Here is a 21,896-nt window from a genome sequence, read left to right on the forward strand (position 1 = left end):
AACCACAATTCAAAAAGAGTCATGTACCACAATGTTCATTGCAGCTCTACTTACAATAGCCAGGACATGGAAGCAACCTAAGGGTCCATCCACAGATGAATGGTTAAAGAAGATGTGGCACATATATACAGTGGAATATTACTCAGCCATAAAAAGAAACGAAATTGAGTTATTTGTAGTGAGGGGGATGGACCTAGAGTCTGTCATACAGAGTGAAGTAAGTCAGAAAGAGAAAAATACCGTATGCTAACACATATATATGGAATCTAAAAAAAGAACAAAGAATGGTTCTGAAGAACCTAGGGGTAGGACAGGAATAAAGACGCAGACGTAGAGAATGGACTTAAGGACACAGGGAGGGGGAAGGGTAAGCTGGGACCAAGTGAGAGAGTGGCATGCACTTATATGTACTACCAAATGTGAAATAGATAGCTAATGGGAAGCAGCCGCATAGCACAGAGAGATCAGCTCGGTGCTTTGTGACCACCGAGAGGGGTGGAATAGGGAGGGTGGGAGGGAGACGCAAGAGAGAGGAGACATGGGGATATATGTATATGTATAGCTGATTCACTTTGTTATAAAGCAGAAACTAACACACCATTGTAAAGCAATTATACTTCAATAAAGATGTTAAATAAATAAATAAGATTTAAACCCATAGATACACAGAGATATGTCCTTCCTCTGAGGGGGGTAAAGGTGTATGGTTATTTATAATTTATTCTTCAAATATCCCGCTGTTACTGTGTTGCAGGATAGTAGTTTCTTACAGAGAAAATGAAAGTACAGTCTGTTTTAAAGAAACCAAAAGGAAAATAGAACTTCTGAGCAGGATATTAAGAACTTGTATCTGTTCGAAGACCTTGTTGAGACTGTTGATGCAGGGGTGAAAAATATGGAAGTCTTGTGAAGAGTAAGAACCTTTGACCGAGTGCGTGCCCTCTGGGGTTGACCTCTGAGCTGCAGACCCGAGGCTGCAGCAACGGGAGCCCATGCTCAGAGGCGTCAGCATTTAGTGCCTGTCTTCCTTCCTTTTGTGCCGAGTATAATTCGTAGGTTTACCCCATGGTCTGTGATGTGTGCCTGGCAAGAACACCATCGTTGCGGTGGTGTCACCCCAAGAAGTCAGGCTATCAATGCTGATTCCTTGGGCCTTTTCAGTTGATCAAACCCACTGTACCAAACCCATTGCTTCAAAATATTAATAAAAGCAGCTGTCATTAATGAGTGCTGCTAGGTGACAGGTACCTAGTGGCTTGCTTTGTATATTTTAACTTACGTAATTCTCACAGCAAGTCTATGATTTTTGTTTCCATTTTACAGATGATCAAAGTGAGGCCTAGAGGGATTTAAAATTTTATTCAGTATTTTACAGTTAGTAAGTGGCAGAACCAGCATTCTGATTCCAAAGCCTGGACTCTCACTTCAGTATTCTTGCGTTTTCCTAGAACTATGGGCATATTTTATATTGCTGCATCCTTTGTAGCTTCCTGCCAGTAAGACAGAATTTCAGCTTGTGAAATTAAATGGAAAGATAAACTTTGCAAGTTTCTTTCCAGAACAGTAGATGGAAAAGTTGTCAGAAGTCAGAAAGTAGGGTCAGGTCCATCTTTCAGCCCAAGAGAGGAGAATGAGTGGATTTACAAACGTATTATCCGTAGTGCTTAGTTTAGGAAGAGGTGTTTGCAGAACATAGAGATATACAAGGAATGGCTGCATGATGCTTATACTGTGGTATTAGGCTTTTAATAAACTCTTCTAAGGAGATAATATTTTCTGTTTCTCCAGCACTGTATGACATAGTAAGTGGTTTATTACCATTTTCACTATTTTTGAAACTCTGCTGGAGAAGTACATCTTATTAGCATGTCAGTTTGTCTAACACTATAAATGTAAGTACCCAAAAAATTCTTTACTAGCCAGAGTGATCTGTTTATTCCATTCTACGTGAAGCTGACCTTAAATATCTCCTTTCTCTGAATAGATGGATACTTTGAGAATGTTTGAATGAAAGACCTAGGCTGAATAAGCGGTGAATGCTGCCGCAGAGGAAAGAAGGGCAGATGAGAGGATTTCACTTAGTTTTGCTTCCTATTTTCAAATGTGGCATAATCAATTTATCTCCTCTCAGACCTGAATCCACCTTCATTGCCTTCTCAGGAAAGAATGGATCTAGGCCCTTGCATTGTCTTTGTCAGCTGACTTGATGTGCAGCTGTTAGCAGAGGAGTTGGAGGCCTTTCAGCAGGAGTGGTTCTTGGTTCTTGCATGTTGCTGGCTTCTGTGGCCCCAGCACTGTGCCCCAGCCATCAGTTCACCCAGCATGCCCTGTACAGCTCTGTAGGGATGGCTCTGTGAGACACCCCTGCCCTGGAGGGCGGAGGTCACATTTGGTTTCCGGGCAGCACTGTGCCTTTCATTATGCTATGAAAGCTTTCAAATCTCTGCCTTTTTTTCTACACCCTTGCCATGTTTGCCCTGCCTAATTCAGTGCTTCTTGATCAGACTGGCTTCTTTCCTCTGTGCTTTGGTAACATCAATGCCACCGTGGAATCCCAAACTAAAATCATGTTCTGTGTCCATGGACTTGCAGTCTGCCACTTCCCGGCCCATTCGTGGGAAGTGTGGGATGTCTTTGACCGCTTTTTGGTACTTGTCGCCATTGACGTTAGAAATACTAGAAAACAGCATTTCCCTTTCCTGTAAAACTAAATGTACAGCTCTCGAGCCATATTGTTTCCTCCTGATATTTTAGTTTAATCTTTTTCGGTCCATTTGTGCTTCAGACCTTCCCTGGAACTCAGGGCTCATGAGGATCAGCAGTTCTTGTTGACGCCTTGTGTGGCCGGGAGCTCGACTGCTCTGTCACCGGGCCCAGCACCTCAAACGAGTGGGAGACTCCACTTATTTTTTCCGTTCCTCAGCTTTCATCTAGTTCCTAATTCACATGGCTGTGTAAGAACTGCATCCAAGACACTTGTAATTAAGGTTTTGTGACACTTAATCAAATGCCTTCCTGCGTCAGAGCTACTGATGTCACTCGTGGATGTGTCCCGTGCAATAATGCTGAGTTTTCAAGGGAAGATTTGCTGTGTAGCAGCCTGCTTATCCACATTTTCCTAAAAGTTTTTAGTTTTCGTGAGGTCTTGATCTGGGTTTTAGGCTAAGAGCTATGAATGTATTCTCAGCTAATACCCCTTTTCCAGTCTTCTTAACTGTTGATCCAGATGCCCCTTCCTGGAATCCAGGGCACTTGGAACTGCCGAGGGGCCTCCCCATGGCACCCGATGACACGTGTTGGTTCTCACGGAAGATAGACTTCATTGTGTCCCCTTTGCCGTGTGGTCCAGTCTTACTCTCTCCTCTCTTCCTGCAGCTGTTAGACATGTACAACTGGCAACAGGGGGAGCTAGGAGAGCTCCCAGCCTTGTTGAGGATGGGAGGGAGAAGTCACGTTAGAAGAACCAGGAGAGTCGCACGGTGACATGGGTTGGTTTTCTCCCCCGACTAATCATCATATTTCGAAACATCTTTCCAAAAAGATCTCTCCATCTAGTCACTCTCCTGAGGTGTTAGTGGTCCTTTTTTGGTTTGGATATTTGGGTTGGGAGCAGGGAGTTTTAAGCACTGAAAAGCTTACCATGTGGAGGTAATTCTGATCCTAACATTTCATTCAACATTGCAGTGAATGCTTTTTGCCCTAATTACACTGTGCACCCCAGAGGCAGCTCTTCAACTTCAGGGCCGCGCATCTCTTTCCATATCTTTGCCTTGTTTTGACTGGGTGAGCGTGCTCTCTAGGGGTCTTCAGTGATCACGCCAGCACTGCTGTTTGGGGAGGGTCATCCTGGTATTCCACCTACCATCATTATTCATCATGCTGTGTTATGGACTCTTCAGGGTGCTATTTATAGATGTTTTAAATGTTTCTTATGCCATTGTTTTGCAGTTAAAGTAAGACATAGAGTTGGCCTTTGAAAAGAATTAGTTACTTCATCAGTTTATGTATTGTTCAGTTTTGCTGTACAGTAAGCTATCCAACATCTTAGTGACTTAACAGCAACAAGCACTTATTTCTGACTCATGGCCAACTGTGGGTAAACTCTTTACCTTCTGGGGCATAGGCCAGGAGTGGCTCCTAGTTTGGGCATGTGAGTGTCTTTGTGATTGAAAATATTACTATTTTCTTTCAATTTTGTGAAAAAAATTTAGCACACTTGTGTTTGGTTTTAGCAGTTTTTTTCAATGTGGGAAAAAATCCACACTTCTTTAAAATGTACCTTTCTTATCTATTCATATTTTCTAAAATGATTGTTTTATGTGAAAAATATAACTTTTATCTGATTGCAAAAGTAATTTATGCTGAAGGCAAAAAACCTTGCATATATCTAAAAGAATGAACAAAAAACAATACATTGTAATTTTGTCACCCTTACATGACTACTCAATATTTTGGTGTAGTTCACTGAACTGGAAAGGAAGGGGTAAAACTATATTTACAGACACCATGATGGTTTATTTTGAACATTTTAAGAAATTTACAAAACTAGTAGAAATAATGTGAATTTTGCAAGGGTGCAAGGGAGAAATTCAGTATATAAAAACTAATTGTATTTGTATATACTAGCAACAAAAATTGTAAGTGAAATAAAAAAACAATGCTTTTTATAATAACATCAGTAACATCCAGCATTTAGGAAGACTTCCTCAGTGAAAGTTACAGAACATTGTTGGTAGAAATTAAAGGAGAAAAATATGGAGAGATCCACCATGTTCATGGATTGGAAGACTCAATATTAAGATAGTCTCTCTACATTGATTTATAGATTTAACATGAATCTAATCAAAATCCCGACAGAGTTTTTGTAGAAATTGACAGAGTGTTTCTAAAATTTCCATGAAAATGAGATCAAATCTGGATAGCCAGAACAAACTTGAAAAGAACAAAGCTGGAGGACTTGCACTACCTAATTTCAAAATTTATGATAAAACTACAATTATCTTCCTTATCAATATCCCAATGGCATTTTTTGCAGAAATGAAAAAATTCTAAAATTCGTATGGAATCTCAAAGGACCTCAGATAAGCAAAACAATCTTGAGAAAGAACAACAAAATGGAGGCCTCACAATTCCTGATTTCAGTATAAATTACAAAGGTACAGTAATCAAAACACTGTGGTACAGGCATAAAGACAGGCATGTAGAATAATGGAATAGAATAGAAAGCCCAGAAATACACTCTGTGTATATGGTCAGATGATCTTGGACAGGGCTGCCAAAGCTGCGCAGTGGGAAAAGGATAGTCTCTTCAACAAACAGTGTTGGGAAAATTGGATTTTGTTTTGCAAAAGAAGGAGGTTGGACCATTATCTTACACCATATACAAAAATTAACTCAAAATAGATTATAGACCTAAATGTAAGACCTGACTCTGTAGAATTCTTAGAAGAAAACATAGGGGGGAAGCTTCATGACATTGGATTTGGCAGTGATTTCTTGAATATGACACACAGGCAACAAAAGCAAAATTAGACAAGTGAGACTACATCATACTTAAAACTTCTTTGCAGCAAAGAAACAATAGAGGGAAAAGGCAACCTGTGAAATTGAAGAACATATCCTCTTGTATACATCTGACCATGGGTTAATATCCAGAATATATAAATAACTCCTACAACTCAATAACATTGAATAATGGGCAAAATACTTTAATAGACATCTCTCCAAGGAAGATGTACAAATGGCCTATACGTCCGTTAAAAGATGTTCAACGTTACTAATTAGCAGGAAAATGCAACTCAAAACCACAGTGAGATACCACTCACACCCATTAGGATGGCTATTATAAAAAATTTTCTTAAACAGAAAACAAATGTTGGTGAGTATGTAGATAAATTGGAACCCTTGTGCACTGTTGGTAGGAATGTAAAATGGTGCAGCAGCTATGGAAAACAGTATGGAGCTTCCTCAAAAAATAAAAAATAGAACCACCATATGATTTATGAATTCTATTTGGATATATATCCAAAATAATTTAAAGCAGGGATGCGAACAGATATTGCTACACCAGTAGTCATAGCAGCATTATCCACAATAGCCAGGAGGTCTGAGCAACTTAAATATCCATCAATGGATGAATGGATAAAGAAAATATGGTGTGTATATATAGTGGAATACTACTGAGCCTTAAAAGGGAAGGAAATTATGACATATTCTACAGCATATTCTTGAGGACATTTTGCTGTGAGAAATAAGCCAGTCACAGAAAGACAAATACTGTGTGATTCCACTTATATGAGGTATCTAAAATAGTAAACTCATAGAAACAGAAAGTAGAATGGTGGTTGCTCAGGATTGGGGGCAAGGAGGTGGTGAGTTGCTGTTAGGTGGGTGTAGAGTTTCAGTCATGCAGGATGGATGGGGACTTCTGGGGTCTGTTGCTCAATCATGTACATGTGGTTGACCGTATTGTGCTGACCACCTGAAAATTGTTGGGAGGGTGAATCTTATATGTTGTTTTGTAAATACTCTAACTGAAAAAAATTTATAACTAATCAACGTAGTATAGAACTAGCAGAAGGATAGACAAATGGATTTACTGTACCAGATGGAGAGTTCAAAATTATACCCATACACACATGGTCAGGTGATACTTGACAGAGGAGCTAGGGCAATTTAATAAGGAAAGGAAAATCTTTACAACAAATGGTACTTGAAAAATTAGCTAAGCATGTGGGAAAGTGTGAGCACCAGCCTCCACTTCCACTACTTAGAAAAATTAACTTGAGATGATACCTAGACCTAAAAGTAAAAGGTAAAAGTATAAAGCTTCCCAAAGAAGACAAAGGAGTGTATTTTTTGAACCTTGGGGTAGGTAGAAATTTATAGGCAGGATTCAAAAAGCACTAGCTAGAGAGGAAAAGATAACAAAGTGAATCTCATGAAAATGAAAAATTTCTCCTCATCAGGCACACTATTAAGGGTTTGAAAGTTGAGCCACAGACTTGGGATGAGTATTTTCAAAACATATATCTTTTAAAAAAGCTTGTATCCATAATATATAAAGAACTAGTGTAAATCAGTAATAAAAAGGCAGCTCAAAAACTTGGACATATACTTCACAACAGATGACATGCAAATGTCCAAGAAGTCCAGGAAAGGTGCTCAACATAAGCCATCAGGTAAATGTAAATTAAACTTCATGATTCTACTTCACAACCATGAGAACAGCTACTGTAGAAAAGATTGTACCAAGTCCTGGTGGCAGGACTAGAATCTCATATATTGGTGATGTGGATGTTAAATATTATAATCACTTTGGCAGTTTCTTTGAAATTTAAACAGAATCTTACATAGTGGGAAAAGTAACATCTTTACTTTGGAAGAACTTGATGGGCACCATCTTAACCAAGGACCAAAGTTAACACCATCAGTAGAGGACAGACTTCTGTGGAACCCCCACTGAAATGCATGGTCTGAATCTAATCATGAGGAAACATCAGAAAATCCAAGTTGAAGACAATCTACAAAGTAACTGGGCTGTATTATTTAAAATGGCTGGTTTCACAAGATGCAGAAGCTGGGAAACTGGTCCAGATCTAGGAGGGCAAAGAAAATCTGATAAATGCATGCATCCGTGGTCCTGGACTGGATCATAGACTAGGAAGACAAAATAACTGCAAAGGAAGTTACCGGGATAATTGGCACTATTTGAACATGGACTTTGAATTAGGTAATAGCGTATCATTGTTAAATTTCCTGATTTTGAGAATTTACATTATGTAAGAGAATATCTCTGTTTTTAGGAAATACTTTGAAATATTTAGGTATAGAGGAACATGGTACCTGCAGTTTATTTTCAAATGATTAGGAAAAAACATACTTACATAAAGAAAGCAATGGGGTCAAATGTAAGTGTTGAGTTTGCGTAAAAGTTATATGGGAGTTCTGTACTATTCTTGCAGGTTTTCTGTAATTTTGAAATTACATCCAAAAAGTTCAAAAGGAGAAATATATAAAACAAAGTGTTTGATATGTGGAGAATTAGTGTACTCTCACCTCATTGATGAGCCCTTTCATTTTATTCAGTAACGTGAATACAAGTCATTCAGTCATCAGTTTTTAATCTAGGAGTTTAAGAAAAAGAATGACCGGAAACTAGGTTTTTGTCTTAAAGTACTTTGAGTCTAGTTGAGGAGAAAAGAGCATGCATACACAATCTGAACAAAATAAAATAATAAATAAATTCATTGTGTTTGGTATGTTCTAAAACAAGTGTTGGCAGATATTTTCTGTAAAGGGCCAGATAGAAAATATTTTTAGCCATTATGGTCTCTGTCACAACTGCTCAGCCCTGCTTTTATAGTATGGAAGCAGCCATAGACAATACACATATAAATGAGTGTGTCTCTGTTCCAGTGAAACATTATTACAGAGAGACTGCAGGCTGCATCTGGCCCAGGGGCTGGCCTATATTTACCCCCACTCTAAAATGTTAACAGGGTGGAGTTTTCCTAGGAACAGCTAGAGAATAGGGTGATTAGTGGTGAAGGGTGTGGGCCCTGGAGGTACTCACACCTGGGTTCAAACCCTATCAATGCTACTCACCAGTTACATGACACTGGGGGAGCTTCATACCTTTGCTTTCTCATTTGTGAAATGGGAGTAATAAGAGTGGCTCCTCCACAGAGCGTGTAGTAAATTGTGGGTGTAGTAGTATCCTGACTGCAGACTTCTAACTGGTTTCCTGGCTCCTACTCTGGTTCTCCTGCAGTCTCCTTCACAGCATCCAGAATGAGCCCTCCAAAACGGAATCAGATCATGTCATCCATGCTCACCCTTCTTCCCCCATGCTTCCCTGTCAAAGTTAGAATGGGAGCCAAGCTCTGTACCACTCCTGTAAAGCCCTCATCCTGGTGAGTCCCTCTGCTGGTGTTGTGTGTATTGTGCCAGCACCATCCTCATTCACAGTGCAGCGCCTTTGAGCTGGCTTTTCCCTCTGTCTTGGAGATTCTCATCTTACTATTCAGATTTCACAGTAAGAGAGCTCTTCCCTGGCTTCACAGTTAAGTAGGTACTCAATCTTTTTATCTTATTTTCATTCTTACCCCCTTTGATTGTCTGTTGTCTGTCTTTACCCTTTAGAAAGTGAGCTGCATGAGACACAGTACCTTGTCCACCTGATTCTCCACGCCAAGCCCTGAGGACACCACCTTACAAAATAGGCAGTAAAAAATCATTTGTGGAGTTAACATAATGGGTTAATATACACAAAATACCTAACATAGTGACTGCCGCATAACTGATGTTTGGAAAGTGTTAGCTAAAATCATTACCGTACAGCCTGTAAGGTGTACATACTTATCTTAACAGAACATTGAAATGAATTAAGAAGCTTGAAAATGTGACCCGTGAAGAAATATTTGAAGATCAAGGTCCTTTCACTCTAAGAAAAGAAAAATCACAGCGATTTATATCCAGTATCTGATATTTATACAGATCTAGGGTAATAAAATGAACAGTTAAAAGTCTATGAATGAATTTGAATGCCTTTTTCCTGGAGCTTTCAAACTAGCAGGTTTACACTTATTTTCCTTTCTTCCCCACTCATCCATTTGTGACGGTTTCTGTAGGATGATAAACTCTTTCACAGGACCAGAAAGAAAGCAGAAAAGCTTGGGGCCTTCGGGCTGTCCCTGAACAATGGAGTGATTGAGCTTTCGCTTTGTTTCAGACGTCCATACAGAAGCTGTCCAGGCTGCGCTCGCTAAACACAAAGAAAGGAAGATGGCAGTGCCTATGCCTTCCAAACGCAGGTCCTTGGTTGTGCAGACCTCGATGGACGCCTACACACCCCCAGGTGAGCAGCGGGCCCCGTCTGCTTCATGAAGTCAGTGCCAGCAACTGCGATCTTTTTAACTTTCAAAATCATGGTGCTATAATTCAGATTTTGAGAGCCAGAAGTCCAGAAATAGTAAATACGCTCTAAATAAAACTTGGAAGGAAAATTGGCATGATTATGTATATGTCTATATAAATAACTGTTTTTAAACTTTTCATTTAGACTCATAAATATGATACAGACTTTTTAAAAAAAATCCTATAAAATTTTATTTAATTCTTCACAAAGCAAGAGAAGAGTTTGTACATCCATCCTTCTAACCGAAGCTGGATTTCTCTTCTGCTTAGACTGGTGTATGCATAGTCTCAAGTCTTTAAAATGTCAGTGGGTTGTAATGTTCTGGTAATGAATGAATTGAAAAATGTAGGCAGTTACTTAAATCTGGTGTCATCAGTTTTTCCTGTGAAGTGCAGGTAGTATTTTGGGGTATCACAGCTGCTTGCTTTGCTATTGTGGTGCTGAAGCAGCCATGGGCAACATGTCAGTGAAAGGCCTGGCTATGTGTCGGTAAAACTTTAGTCACAAAAACAGGCAGAGGGTTTGGTCCACAGGCCTGCCAACCCCTGATCTAAATGGTTGAAGGTAATATCCCATTTATATTTCTGCTTTTGTTTAATCTTGAATTTTATATAACTACCTAAGATCTATACTTAACTCTACCCAAATAATTATAATCTGTATCTCTTGATCTTCAAAACTGAAGTGAAACATGAAGTTAAACGTCCAGGTATCTATTAGAAACATGAAAGACTGAACCTAATTTACTTGATATTTTTTTGTGTGTGTTTCTGGTTCCAACATGATTCATGTCGTTGTTGCCACTCTGTCTTTTCTGCAGATCTAAGTTACCTGGCACACCCCTTTGTTCATAAGAGAAATTTAAGGTGCAGTAAGAATAGTTGAACATACATAGCATTTTTTGGAGTCTTTTGAAGTTAGTCATGAGTGTTTGCAAGCAGTGAGGGTAATAGAAGCACACACTTCAACTCACAGATGTGGTCAAGTATATCCAATACTGCTTCAAACAACTCTTAAGTCTTCAACTTTACATGCCTTTAAAAGTGAGAGTCCTGAACTTTGTAAGACAAAACTTCAATAATATAAAACTTAGTTGTTTTGTTTTGTCTTAACAGATAATACCACAAATGTTCTTTATCTCAAGAATATAATACTTTAATAGGAAAGGGTGTCCTTTTTGCCAATTTCCTTCCTTTTTGTTGAGCCACAGCATGTATTTTGGACTATTTTTAAATCAGCATAATTAATATACTTAATCCTATTTAGTTTATGTTTATAATTTGCCGAAATTTATAAGTGGTGAAAAATTTTATTTTGTATGTGTTTATACAACAAACAGAATGGACTTATAAGAATAACAAACCCCACTTAAAATATATTTTAGCCAACTCTTTGGAACTAGACAGTATTCAAGGAGATGGACATGAGATGGACATTTTTCTGAGCCACTTTCTGTGGAAAACGTTGAGTCTAAAGTACAAGGTGCAATGTGATTATTTGTGAATGTGCTTTTTCACATGTCAAATCCATCCTCATGAGTGTTGTTGTGTCATGTGTGATGAAAGACAAAACTTTCAGGAGAACGAACCTTGTACAATGGTCTTTGCAAAATATAAAAGAATGTTATTGGAAATGAATGTCATTTTTGGTGCAACATTTGCATTTAATTGGTTAGCATTTTCATGTACACCATATAATACATTTTGTAAACTGTCATTCAGGAGTCCTAGTAACAGTGTCACATGGGATAGTTTTTTGTACAATCATAAATGCCAACACCATCATCATAAAAATTTTCATTCATAACCTATTTTGTGCTTATCCGTAGTCTGCATATTTGTAACTGTACTTGCTTGAACAAAATCGTGGCTCAGCTTCATTTTCTCTCACTCTGTTTTCCTTGGTTGCTGATAGCATTTGTTAGAACTAACTTTGTGTCCAGTTTTCTTCAGAGAATATTCCTGATGTTTATATTCTCTGCATGAGTGACTGGTTGCTGACTAGTATCATAGTTTCTGGAAAAGATATGATTAGGATTGTTGCAATGCCAGTCTTCTATAGATGAAACTTTGCTTTATTTTTCACATACAAAAATATAAGAAGAATTTGTCAGTACTTTTGCTTCCAGCCATAATGAAATAACTTAGCAGACTAACCCATCCCACACACCATAAACAACTATAAAGCTGCACAAAACAAAGGAGATGACTGCTTTTAGGCAGTGGACCTCATTCAGGGAATCAAATGAAAATATGTCAAAGAACTAAATGAAAATACTATCTTAATACTTGAGCTGATCAGAGAAAGGAAAAAAATATTTTAAAAATTAATAGAAACTCTAGAAATGAAAAATATAATACAGAAATGATATTTTACTAGATCAGCTTAGCATCAGATTGGAGAAGTAGGATAAAAGAGTCTGTGAACTTGGAGAGAGATCAAGAGAAATTAACCAAACTGAAGAATGAGGAGTCAAAAGATAAAAGAAAAATTAACAGAACCTCAAGCATCTGTGATACAATGTTAACATACTTATAATTGGAATCCAAGAAGGAAAAGAGAGTGAGAAAAGGGAAGAAAAACTACTTAAGGAAATAAGGGTCACAAACTTCTCAGATTGATGTAAAACACCACCTCACAGATCCCAGAAGTTCAGTGAACGCCACGCAGATTAAGTATGAAAAGAATCATCCCTAAGTTAATAATAGTCCAAGTGCTGAAATCCAAAGATTAAGAGGAAATCTTGAAAGTCATCAAAGGAAAACAGATATATTGCATACAGAAGAACAGTCATATGAATTATGAATACTTATGTGAAGATGCAGTAAAGGCCAGAAGACAATGAGAAGACATTTTTATAAAGTACCAAAAGGAAAAAACTGAAACTGTCAATTCGTATTCAGTGAAAATATCCTTCATAAACGAGGGTGAAAAAAAGGCATAATGAGACACATGAAAGCTCAGAGAATATGGTGCCAGCAGAACTGCAAACACACTAACAGATGTCATTCAGGCTGATGGGAGATGATACCAGATAAAAATTTACATCTATGAAAAGGAAAGAAGAACACTGGAAACAGTAAATAGCTGGGTAAACATAAAATTCTATGCTTTTTCTTGTAATTTTCTTTAAAACAACAATTGCACAAAAGACAAGGCCAGGTGAATGGAATTATACTGTTGTATGGTTATGAAGTAGGAAGCAGAAAATGGAAAGAATGAAATGAATAGTGTCAGGTGTGTTGTGAGATGGGAGAGAAAGTTTGTAGTGTCAGATTTGAAGAGCAAACAGTTACAGTATTGACCCCATATGGACCCATTGAGGATTCATATTCTTAGCCCTAAAGTAACCACTAAAAAAAAATGAGAAGAGGTATAGGTAAGAATTTAATAGAGAACATAAAATGAAACTCTTAAAAAATATTTGGTTAATAGAAACAAAGGTGGGAAAAATCAACAGAGATTAAAATAGGAGGAATGAATGGAAAACAAATAGCAAATTGTTAGATGTAAACTCACCTGTATCAATTATTACAAGAAATATAAATGGACCAAACGTCCACTTAAAAGATAGAGATTGTCAGACTGAATAAAAAAGATACATCTATATGTTGTCTATAAGAGACACATTTGAATATAAAAACAAGGATAGTTAAAAATAAAATGATGAAAAAATATACAATGCAAACATAAAGCATAGGAAGGTGAACAAGTCTATATTAATGTCAGACAAAGTAGACAGCAGGACAAAGTAGTACCAGATATAAAGAAGAACATTGCATACTGGAAAATGAGCGATTCACCAGGAAGTTATAACAATGAATATTTATATACCTAAAAACAGAGCATTATAATTTATAAGGCAGAAACTGGCATAATGAAGGGAAAAATAGAAAAAAATAAAAATTGGAGATTCTTAAAATATTCTTCTTAAATAATCATAAGAAAGTTGTCAAAACAACACTATCAACCAACTTGATGCAGTTGATACTTACAGAATATTATGCCCAACTATTGCGGAAGACACATTCCTTTTTAATACCATTCTTGGGGTATAATTTACATCCCATAAATTAGCACATTGTAAGTGTATAATTTAATGACTTGTAGTAAATATATAGATTGTGCAACTATTGGTGCAGTCCAGTTTTAAAGCATTTCCATCCCCCCAGAAAGTTTCCTTGTGCCCATTTGCAGTTAATTCCCATTCTCACACCCAGGCCTAGGGAGCATTTGATCTGATTTATACACCTCTAAGAATATTCTAGACATTTTGTAAATTAATTAATAAAATATATCCTTCTGTATCTTCTTTAGCATTGTGTGTGTGTGTGTGTGTGTGTGTGTGTGTGTGTGTGTGTGTGTGGCCTCTCCCGTTGCGGAGCACAGCCTCCGGACGCACAGGCTCAGCGGCCATGGCTCATGGGCCCAGCCGCTCCGCGGCATGTGGGATCTTCCCGGACCGGGGCACGAACCCGTGTCCCCTGCATTGGCGGGCGGATTCTCAACCACCACGCCATGAGGGAAGCCCTTTAGCATGTTTTTGAGTGTCCACTTTGTAGCATCAGTAGTTCATTCATTCTTATTGCAGAATTGTATTCTATTAGATAGATATGCCACATTTTGTTTATCCAGTCACTAGTTGATGGATATTTAGCTTGTGTCCACTTTTCAGCTATTATGAATAATGCTGCTATCAACATTTATGTGCATATATTTGTGTATATATATAATTTCATTTATCTTGGGTAGATTCCTAGGAGTGGAATTCATGAGTCTTATGGTAAGTTTATGTTTGACTTTTAAGAAACTGTCACATTGTTTCCATAATGGCTATACCATGTTATATTCCAACCAGCAATGTATAAAGATTCCAGTTTCTCAGCATCCTCACCAACACTTGGTATTGTCCTTATTTTTTTAAATAGTCATTCTAGTGGATATGAAATAGTATTTCATTATGGTTTTAATTTTCATTTCCCTAATGCCTAATGATGCTAAGCATCTTTTTGTGTGCTTGTTAGCCATTTGTATGTATTCACTGGTGAAATGTCCCGATTTTTTGCCCATTTTTAAAATGAGTTGTCTGTCTTCTCACTGGTTAAGAGTTCTTTATATAATCTGAATACAAGTTCTTTATCAGGTATACAATTTGCAAACTGTAGTTTGTCTTTTCTTAATGTTGTCTGCGGTGGAGATAATTATGGCCCCCTCCAAAGATATCCATGTCCTAATTTCTAGAACTTGTGAATATATTACCTTACATTGTAAAAAAGACTTTGCAGTTATGATTAAGTTAAGCATCTTGAGATAAGGCAGTTATCCTGGATTAACCAGGTGGTCCCACTGTAATCAAAGAAGTCTCTGTTCAGGCAGAGAATGATAAATACAATACTATGTAATCTCAGTCACATGTGGAATCTTAAAAAAAAAAAAAAAACACAAAAAAACTCATAGAAAAAGAGATCAGATTTGTGGTTACCAGAGGCAGGGAGTGGTGGGAGAGGGAACTGGAGGAAGGTGGTCAAAAGGCAAAAACTTCTTGTCATAAGTACTAGGGATGTGATGTACAATATAACTATAGTTAACGCTGCTATATGATCTGTGTGAAAGTTGTTAAGAGAGTAAAATTTAAGAGTTCTCATCACAAGGAAGAAATTTTTTTGTTTTTTTAATTTATTTTATATGAGATGATGGATGCTAACTAAACTTACTATGGTAATTATTTCCTAATATATGTAAGTCAAACGATTATGCTGTACACTTTAAACTTAAACAGTGATATATATCAATTACATTTCAATAAAACTGGAGGAAAAAAGGTCCTTAGGGAAGAGTATCAAAGTAAAAAAAAGAAAGACAATGAACCAGAGGTTGGAGGGATACACTTTAAAGATCGATGAAGGGGCCATGAGCTGGTGACACAGGTGGGCTCTAAGAAGGTAGAAAAGGTAAAGGAATGGATTCTTCCTTGAAGCCTCCAGAAGGAATAAAACCCTGCCAACACTTTGATCTTAGACTTCTGACCTCCAGAACTGTTAAGATAATAAATATGTGCAGTGTTGTAAGCCACTGAATTAGTGGTGACTTGTTATGTTACCCATAGCTTAAGAGTTTTCCATTTTGATGAAGTTCAGTTCATCAGTTATTTTATGGATTGTGCTTTGGGAAGTTTCAGAAATTTTATAGTTTTAGTTCTTTCACTTAGGCCTGTGATCCATTTTGAATTATTTTTTATTTATTGCATGAGGTAAGGATCTACGTTTTTTATTTTGGTTTGGTTTTTTGATATGTGAATATTCAGTTGCCCAGCCCATTTGTTGAAAAGATGATCTTTTTCTCATTGAATTATCTTGGGACCTTTGTCAAAAATAAATTGACCATGACCATAAATGTAAGACTATATTTCTGGGTTCAGTTCTGTTCCATTGAAATATATGCCTGTTCTTGTGCTAATATCACTATCTTGATTACTGTAACTTCATAGTAAGTTTTAGTATCAGGTAATGAAGTCCTCCATCTTCCTCAAAATTATTTTGGCTATTCTCAGGCCTTTGCATTTCCAAATAAATTTTAGAATAAGTTTTCAATTTCTTAAAAAAAAAGCCTTCTGGGATTTTACTACGTATTGTCGTAATTTTTTGTTAGATATATTGCTAAGTGTTTTATCCTTTTTGATGCTGTCATGAATGGAATTGTTTTCTTTATTTCATTCCCTTATTGTTCAGTGCTAGTATCTTATAAAGATATTTCATATCTTTTTTTGGTGGTCCTGTGAATTTAAGAAGTCAGATGTATAACTATGCAACTCTTTTCACCTGCCACAGTGACAACTCATGCTAACTGATTGGATGGCTGGATTTTGACTTCTGACTACTAGATCAACGTGTGCTTGTTCCCTGGGAGGTGGGAATAATTTGCAGTCTGTCCAGCCAGAAAAGGGTGTTGGGGGAGCATTGATGCCTATCTGCTTTGATAAGAGATATCTTGGTTCTCTCACTCTGTGTGTGCTTGTTCCACTGCAGAAATTCATCTTGTCCCATTGTCTTTTAGTTCTCTCAGCAGAGGCAGTCCCCATTAAATAACTTCCTTGGAAGCGCCACTCAACAAATTTTGATTAAGTCCCCCCCCACCCCCCACTTCAAGGATAACTGGAAAATTAGCTGGGCACATTGATGACTTTGTCAATGCAAAGGTAGTTCTGGATGCTGAGAATATCTGGGTGCTGGCAGATTCAGTGTCTGGTGAGAGCCTTCTTCCTCATAGTCGTCCATGTTCTCACTGTGTCCTTACATGGCAGAAGGGGCTAACTCATTTATTAATTCAAGAATTTTTCCATGTGTTCCTTAGAATTTCCTACATATAAGATCATGTCATCTGTGAATAAAGACCGTTTTACAACTTCCTTTCTAATCTGGATGCCTTTAATTTTTTCTTTTTCCTGTAGTTCACTGGCCAGAACCTGCTGGATAACGTTGAATAGAAGTGGCAAGAGGGTACATCCTTGCCTTGTTCTTATCTTAGGGGAAATGTATTCAGTCTTTTACCAGTATATACAGTGTTAGCTGTGGGTTTCATGAATACCTTTCATCAGGTTGAGGAAGTTTCCTTCCATTCCTGCATTGTTGAGAGGCTTTATCATGAGTGGGTGTTAGGTTTTGTGAAATACTTTTTCTGACTTTTAAGGTTAACATACTTTTTTTTTCTCTTTATCCTACTAATATGGTATATAACATTAATTCATTTTTGAATGTCAAATTAACCTTAATTCATGTTCATATGTGTAATCCTGGTTACCACTTGGTCGTTTTATATGTTGCTTGATAATGTTTGCTAATATTTTTGAGGATTTTAGTGTCTATATCATGAATGATATTGTTCTATAGTTTTCTTATGAAAAGATGGGGTGGGAAATGAAAGATTGATTTGTAAAGGGGCATGAGAAAACTTTTGGGGAGGTGGTAATGTTCTGTGTGGATATACGGGTGTATACCTTTCTCAGAAGTCTTAAGTCTGAGGACTTGAAGAGATATTTTTCCAAAAAAGATAAACAAATGGCCAATAATTACACTTCAAGATACTCAACATCACTGATCATTAGGGAAATGTAAATCAAAATTACAAAGAGATACAACTTCACACCCATGAGGATGGTTACTATCAAAAAAAAAAAAAGGAGCAGAAAATTACAAGTGTTGGTAAGGATGTGAAGAAATTGGAACCCTTGTGCACTCTTGGTGGAAATGAGGTGCATAGAGGTGCAGCCTCTATGGAGAACAGAATGGCAGTTCCTCAAAAAATTAAAAATAGAATTTACTATATGATCCAGTAATTCCACTTCAGAGTACATACCCAAAAGAATTTAAAGGAGACTCTCAAAGAGATATTTATATACCTATGTTCACAGCAGCATTATTCACAACAGCAAAAACATGGAAGCAACCCAAATGTCCACAGCAGATGAATGGATAACAACATGTGGTCTGTACATATCATGGAAAGTTATTCAGCCTTAAGAAGGAAGCAAATTCTGACACTTGCTGCAAAGTGGATGAACCTTGAGGACATTATGCCAAGTGAAATAAGCCAGTCACAGAAAGACAAAAGTGCGATTCCACTTACATGAGGTACTTAGAGTAGTCAGAGTTACACAGAGAGAAAGTAGAGGGGTGGTTGTCAGGGGATGGGAGGGGGGGAAGGGGCAATAGAGAGTCACTGTTTAATGGGAACAGAGTTTCAGTTTTACAAGGTGAAATGAGTTATGTGGATGGATGGTGGTGAAATGAGTTATGGGGAGGGTTGTCCAACATTATGAATGTATTTAATATCACTGAACTGTACACTTAAAATGGTTAAAATGGTAAAATTTATGTTATGTGTATTTTACCACAATTTCAAAAAAAATTGAAAAAATTATTAGGTCTGAATTCCAAAAATATAAATTTTATTTTTATGTAAATTATAATTCTAAGTTATTTTAAAAGGAAGGACAAGGGAAGAGAATCTGTTGGCCTTCTAATATTATTGTTGCTTCTGTAACAAATTTCTAATAGATAAACTTTAAAAAAATTTCTAGACAGCCTAGGTCACGTCACAATGATAATAAAATACAGTGTAAATATCCTTTACAAATATTGCTGTGTTAAAGAAAAAGTCCTTGTAAATCAACCGTACTCCAATAAAAATTAATTTTAAAAAAAGAACAGTAACTAATACATTAGTAAGTGCTTAATAAGTATTGATGAATGAATGAGTGAATAAACAGCAAAATTAACATTAAAAAAAGAAAAAGTCCTATGTCTTGATTTAAGACAAATTACCCTTTCACTTATTCTCAGTAAATGTTCTAGAGCTACTCTCATCCTTTTTCCCTCCTGGCATCTCACATAACTCACCTATATGTATGATCCTAAATGTCATTCTTATGTTCAAGTTTAAATAACAAGTATACAACAATTCGTTCTTGAAAACCTTGCTTCTAGGTGAAAAGTTATTAAATGAATACTATTTCCATTAATTTTAATGCAAAAAGTGACATGTTTTTGCTCAGTCCAAGATACACAGTTTTCATAGATAGCAAAATAAATCAAGTAAATAATGAAAAAAATTTATAAGGAACAAATATAAAAGTAAATGCATTTAGTTTGATCACAGAATGTAGTGTGGTGATTTACTGTCCTCCCAAAAGGAGGAGGCAGAGTCTTTAGATGTAGGTTGGTAGAGAAGTCCAGATCATTCATTGGGAGAGGCAGGAGGATGAGACCTGCCACACTCACACGGAACTTAAAATAGCACATGACTCAGAGAAACACCTCGGTATAAAGAAGGGCTACAGAGCATCACACTTCAAAACGCTTGAAAGTTCAGTGTCTTTTAGAAAACGCCACCTTGGCCTTCTCGCTTGGTGTCTGAGTACACAGACAACATTTGGTTTCTCCCCCAAACTCTGGAGTGGAGGAAATTGGTGAGTATGTCTTTGAGATTGTAATGTCAAAACTTTCTGTAGCATATATATGTAAGGTGTTTTGGATGAAGACTTCACTACAGTGAAAAATAATTTGTCATCTGAAAAGTGTGTAATTTTTCAAGAGTGTTCAAAGGTCGTCGATCAGTTAGTGTGGGAGGTAGGTCTGGGTTCGCAGTGTTTGGAGAGGGACTAAGCCTGCGGGGGCTTCTTTGCTGTGATACATGGCTGATCACCTCCCTCCCACAGATACCTCCTCTGGCTCAGAAGACGAAGGCTCGGTGCAGGGCGACTCCCAGGGCACCCCCACCTCCAGCCAGGGCAGCATCAACATGGAGCACTGGATCAGCCAGGCCATCCACGGCTCCACCACCTCCACCACCTCCTCCTCTTCCACCCAGAGTGGGGGGAGCGGTGCCGCCCACAGGCTGGCTGACGTCATGGCTCAGACGCACCTAGGTGAGTGCCCTGCTGGGCAGTCGTCTGTGTTATTCTCATTGTCCTTACGTCTGAGTGGCTGCTGAGTAACCCTGCCCTTTTTATTTTGGAATTTCTGTATTTGCGCATCTTGGCCATGGAATCCATCTGAGGGACAGAATAGAGCCCCACTCCCGCTTCTGGGCTGCTTTGTTGAGTTGGTTTTACTGTTTTGTGAAACCCTTGGTTTTACTATTCTTTACATCCCAGACGTCTCCTACAGCTATAATTTCAGGAGTTTTCTGCTTGTAGAGGAATGTGTTATTGTTCGTTAGAGAAACTTGCAGCCTTATCTGGTTACATGCTTTCTTCTCCTCATGCTAAAATATGCTCCTAAATGAAATTTTAATTATGCTAATAAACAAGGCTGGGGACTTTAGAGTGAGTTTGCCCTTACTTTGGAATTCACTTAGGAAGGGGAGGCTTTCATCACTACTGCTTATATGGTTTTCTGCCATAGGCATTCAGATTTCTGGGGTGGTTCACGTTACTTTGTGTGTAGGTTCCATGATACATGGGATCCTCTGTATTTAAAAAAGTTCAGAGTTAGGAAGCATTGGTCAGATGTTTGGAAATAGTGTAAAACAGGAGATGAAGTGAGAATTATTAGAGGAAAGGAGCATATTGGATGAGCAGGGGGCTGCGTGGAGGGGGTGAGTAAGGGTCCTGTTTCTCTGCCTGCACCCTAGCCCTCCACTCACTGTGCCATGTTCATCTGGTGTGGAAGGCACAGCATGAGGTCCAGATCCGTCTGATCCATTTTCAGCTGTGGATTGAGATTTTTAAACATTTCAATAAATTATTCGCAAAGTAAATTATTTGCTTTGAATGTGGTGCCCAGATGGTTCAGTATGTTCTCCATTCAAATGGGGTGGACCAGGGTCAGCCGCATCCAGGGATGTGGAAGCTGCACCTCCCTGTGCAGTGGTTGATCATCGAGCACAGGGCAGGTGCACGGCGTCCTCCCACATCTATGCTCTTATCCGAAAAATCCACGTTTAGAAAATAGGTAAGTGAGATGAATGAATGAAATACTCTGCCAGTTTCTCAGACTCACAAAGTATTTCTAGATTATTGGCTACTTGACAGAGTCAGAGGAATTCCAAACTGACTTCTCAGGACTTGGCCCCAGTGGCACTTGCTCAGCATGAAGTTGAGGTTAAAAGCAACAGCCTTTTCAGAATCAGCAGTGAGACTGGTTGTCTACCAGCAGGACACAGGCAGCCGGTCGGGAGGGCTGGGTCTGGTCCCAGTTCTCACGTTAACAGCTGCTGACTTCTCCAGAAGTCAGTATTTCCTGCTCTAGTTTTTTAGTGGGAAGGAAAGGAATAATAATGTCTTTCCTTTGTACCCATTGCGAGTAAAAAGGAGAAAATAGGAAAATTCTCCGCGGTTTTCAAAGTAACACTCACATGCAAAGTAGTAGTATTATATTTCAGTTTAAAACGTTCAGGAACATACACTGGTTAATGTGTAATGAGAACCTCTATTTGAAATCATAGATAAGTATTAAACAAATTTATATGACCATTAAAG

The 21,896-nt window shown here is 37.9% G+C and overlaps 1 protein-coding gene across 4 annotated transcripts in view; it reads left to right on the forward strand.

Annotated features, from left to right (window-relative positions):
* The window catches only part of DIP2C (disco interacting protein 2 homolog C), a 340,053-nt gene that overhangs the window by 213,130 nt on the left and 105,027 nt on the right, over positions 1–21,896 (forward strand). For all 4 annotated transcript variants that reach the window (XM_028494871.2, XM_028494872.2, XM_055087862.1 and 1 more), the window contains 2 exons: positions 9,734–9,859; positions 20,133–20,342. In XM_028494871.2, coding sequence (XP_028350672.1) covers positions 9,734–9,859; positions 20,133–20,342 — 336 coding nt within the window. The remainder of the gene's footprint in view (positions 1–9,733; positions 9,860–20,132; positions 20,343–21,896) is intronic.

This window comes from Physeter macrocephalus, chromosome 11, assembly GCF_002837175.3.
Source record: "Physeter macrocephalus isolate SW-GA chromosome 11, ASM283717v5, whole genome shotgun sequence".
Classification (NCBI taxonomy): domain Eukaryota; kingdom Metazoa; phylum Chordata; class Mammalia; order Artiodactyla; family Physeteridae; genus Physeter; species Physeter macrocephalus.